Source organism: Phalaenopsis equestris, unplaced genomic scaffold, assembly GCF_001263595.1.
Source record: "Phalaenopsis equestris unplaced genomic scaffold, ASM126359v1 Scaffold000055, whole genome shotgun sequence".
Taxonomy (NCBI): domain Eukaryota; kingdom Viridiplantae; phylum Streptophyta; class Magnoliopsida; order Asparagales; family Orchidaceae; genus Phalaenopsis; species Phalaenopsis equestris.
The window spans coordinates 1,702,497-1,706,293 of NW_018164497.1; the positions used below are offsets into that span (position 1 = coordinate 1,702,497).

The 3,797-nt window shown below is 38.2% G+C and overlaps 2 protein-coding genes across 2 annotated transcripts in view; both read right to left on the reverse strand.

The window, feature by feature from the left end:
- The window catches only part of LOC110019415 (isocitrate dehydrogenase [NAD] catalytic subunit 5, mitochondrial-like), a 34,169-nt gene that overhangs the window by 9,755 nt on the left and 20,617 nt on the right, over positions 1-3,797 (reverse strand). The window lies entirely within an intron of this gene.
- Positions 1,745-2,988, reverse strand: LOC110019454 (probable arabinose 5-phosphate isomerase). The gene is made up of 3 exons (XM_020717114.1): positions 2,307-2,988; positions 1,891-2,001; positions 1,745-1,789 (listed from the first exon to the last, which is right to left on the reverse strand). The coding sequence occupies exons 1-3, from the start codon at positions 2,919-2,921 to the stop codon at positions 1,745-1,747; spliced, it is 771 nt and encodes a 256-aa protein (XP_020572773.1). The 5' UTR covers positions 2,922-2,988.

Sequence of the window (3,797 nt, forward strand, 5' to 3'; positions counted from 1 at the left end):
AGTGGAAAGCGACGATGCATGAAGAGCTTGGAGCTCTTGATAAGAATCAAACATGAGAGATTGTACCAGTAACAGCAGGGAAGAAGGTAGTTGAATGCAAGTAGATCTTCACGAAAAAACAAACTCCATAAGGGAAGACGGAGAGGAACACAGCACAACTAGTGGCAAAAGGGTACAGTCAAACATATGACATTGACTAGAATGAGACATTTGCACCAGTTACAAAGATGATCACGGTAAGGACATTGGCTTCTCAAGTTGTGAATGTTGGATGAAGACTCCATCAACTAGATATGAAGAATGATTTTCTTCACGAAAAACTGCTGGAAGAGGTATATATGAAGAATCATCAGGATTCAGTATATCCCAGACAGTGGCAAGGGGTGTAGGCTCAGAAAATTATTGTATGGGTTGAAGCAGACTCCTTGAGCCTAGTTTGATAATTTAAAATGACGATAGTTAACATGGGATATCAGCAGATCAATGCAGACCGTACAGTATTTTTTCGGTAACATGAAGGTCACACCACCATACTTCTTGTGTATGTGGATGACATAATTATCATTTGTGGTGATGAAACAAAGATGGTTCAACTGAAGGGAAGATCGGGAAAGCAATTCGAGATAAAGGATCTGGGACAACTCAGATACTTTCTTGGGATTGAAATAGCATATGACCTGAGAGGATGATCCTATCCCATAGAACGTATCTACTAGATCTTCTCACAAAGGTAAATATGTGAGGGAGCAAACATGTAGTCTCTCCAATTGATCAGAAGTTCAAGCTCAGTACAGAGACAAGTGAATCTGTTGATTGTGAGAGATACCAAAAACTTATTCTCAATCAAAATAGTCTTCTATATGCAGATGGACGGTGAAATAAGGGATGTCAATCTTTAACATGCATGCACCATACAGTTGGTCATTGTGGGCACGCCAACCATGTGACCAATCGATAAGGAATTTTCTTCATCATATTCATAATTAGAAAAATTAGTTCACCAATAAGGAAGGCTATCATCGCTAGAATCGTAGTACTCGGACCACAAAAGTGGATTGATCTTTTCGAATGCGTCTAGTCTTGATTTATCACAGTGGTATCACCTGTTAGTGTGGGTGTCGTGACCACAGTATGTTAGTTGGGAGACTTACACTGCCTCTGACAGTGTGAAGTTTACATCTCACCTTTGTAATGAAAATGTGAAACTCAGCAGCAAGATTATCAAGCTTCCATTCAAAGATAAGTGAGCTTCAAACAATGTCTCCATGTTACGATCACCAACATGAGCCAGGTGGTTTCTGTCACAAAATTTCCCATTTATGAGCTCAAATATCAATATGGTGACTTCAAGCTTTAACGCGAAAAAAAAGGGAAGGAATGACCACGGAGGATGTATTTCTTAAAATAAGAATTTATGGGATTACAAATAGAAGAATGATAATAATCTCCTCACTCCGCCAAAGTGGAGGTATGTATCCACTAAATCTAACAAACTTGGCATGAGTCACATGCCAAATAATAAAACTTAAAGTAAAAGTAGCAACTGCAATAAAAAAAAGGAGATAATGAACTAATTAACTATGGGTTCAAGTTCAGCCACTACATGATAAAGTCTTTAAACTTCAACCTTTTTTTTTCCTTTTTTTCTTTAAACTTCAACTTTAAAAACAAGTAGCTTTGCACTTTTAAAGTAAAGTAACTGAAAGAGCAAGAAAGTGTCCCAATGAAAATCCTTCTATCTCTTTCACGGCTCAATCCCAGCAAGATTCATATTGTCCAACTGATGAATCTTGATTAAAGTATTCACAAGAATTCAAAACAACATAGACAAAAATAGAAGAGCTGTCACCATGGATCCAATCATTCAAATAAAACTTCATTAGAACTGACCTCATGCCTCAGGCCTCTATCTATCCCTCCAACATTGCTAGTGGCATGATATTTGAGCACAAATATCAAGGTTATGTGGCTTGGCACTCTATCCTTCAATTGATCGGAGATCTAAAATATAATCATGGCTTTTATAACTCTTATTCACATGCAAACTCAATCACTTATTTGAGCGTGGGAGGGTGTTCTCAGGGAAATATACTGCTGGTCAATCTGTTTTTTAACTGATTATGTACACAACAAGGTATCAGACTCAAGATCTGTCTACTCAAAAACTACAATGAAGACCATTTTAAGCTGGTAATAAAAACATTGAAGGGTCCAGGGGTATTAAAGGCAGAATCATGAAAATAAACAAAAACAAAATAGAGAAAATGAAAAGGAAAAACAAATAAAATAAAGCATTCGTAGAATACCTTGAAGATGAGGCTCTTTCCGATCCTTCCGGCAGGATGGTTGCACGCGTACTGCTCCCTGGTGAGTCTCCTGGCCGTCATGATTGCGGCCAAAATCGTATCCCCAAACACCATCTGGATGGCGGAGGAGGTAACAGGCGCAAGGCCAAAAGGGCAGACCTCTTTCTCAAGGGGTAGGTGGACGTTCAAATCGCAAAGCGCGGCAAGGGGATTGCCGTGCACGGAGGTAATGGAGATAATGCGTGCGCCCTTTGCGCGGGCGCAGGGGACCAAATTGAGAAGCTCGTCCGATGATCCAGATTTGGAGATGAGAACCAGAAGGTCGGAATGAAAGAGCCCGCCGATGTCGCCGTGGAGAGCGTCCACGGGATGGAGGTAGGCGGATTGGTTGAATCCGAGGGAGGTGAGGGTTTGTGAAAGCTTTTGCGCGACGAAGCTGGATTTACCGATGCCGGAGAAGAAAACTGCGCCGGGCGCGTCGAGGAGGAGCTGGGCGAAGGCCTGGGCCTGGCCAATGTCCATGTTGTCGAAGAAATGATTCAGGTGGCGCCGCTGGTCCTCGAATAGCAAGGCAAGCTCTCGCCGGTCGACGGTGATCGACGGCAAGGAGCCCATTGCTTTCTTTCTCTCTCCCTAACATACGCAGTCGCCAGGAAGAGTGTGGCAGCTTAAAAAGCTTTAGAAGTACCAGACAATTACATATCTAATACGAAAAATTTAGTATTTGTATTTTTAACACTGATATCAAAAATCTATACATTAAAAAATATTATTTTACTTTTTAAGAATTTGATAATATTGATTTTCATGATATAATATTAAATATTTAAATAGTATGTGTTTAAAATAAAAATGAAGTTTTATATGTAAAAACATAAAATTCATATGTTTTAAATTGCCCACAAAAAATAAAAAAATTATATCTAAAATTTAATAAGGATATTTACATTCATAGTAAACAATTCTTATGCATTTTTATATCTCACACATTTTTTTTCAACCCCATAGAGGAATTTTATTTCGAGCAAGAGGAACCTACTACACATCCCGTACAACTCGTGCAAAAAAAATAAAACTTACGGTTCCTCTCCCAAAAAGAAAAAATACAACTCACCCAACTAAAGTACCCAAAAGTTTAAGCGTCATAAAAACATATTTACAAAAACAATAGTAGGGGTAAGATTAGGGGAGTAAACGAGTCGAACACGAACGAGTCATCGTTTATATTTCGAGCTCAAAAAGTGTGTTCGTGTTCGGCTCGTTAATCGTTTGTTTAATGAGTCAAACACGAGCTGTTCACGAACAAAGAGTCATTTTAACAACCCTAATCATGTAGTCATAAGACAATAAGGGTTTGAACAAGATTTAAAAATTATTGTTTATATTAAAACATCATTTGAATCTAATTTAATAATTTTTATTCTATTTTCTTAATCAATATTTTAATTGATTATAAATCTTTGTAGCCTTGTAGTCAATTAGATTTTTTTT

Bases quoted from the DNA above. Each gene is read 5' to 3' on its own strand.
- LOC110019454 (XM_020717114.1), bottom strand. From the start codon at position 2,921: ATGGGCTCCTTGCCGTCGATCACCGTCGACCGGCGAGAGCTTGCCTTG. The intron at 2,002-2,306 runs GTATTCTACGAA...ATTATATTTTAG, and splicing joins GAAAGAGCCTCATCTTCAAG to ATCTCCGATCAATTGAAGGA. The intron at 1,790-1,890 runs GTCAGTTCTAAT...ACTTTAATCAAG, and splicing joins ATAGAGGCCTGAGGCATGAG to ATTCATCAGTTGGACAATAT.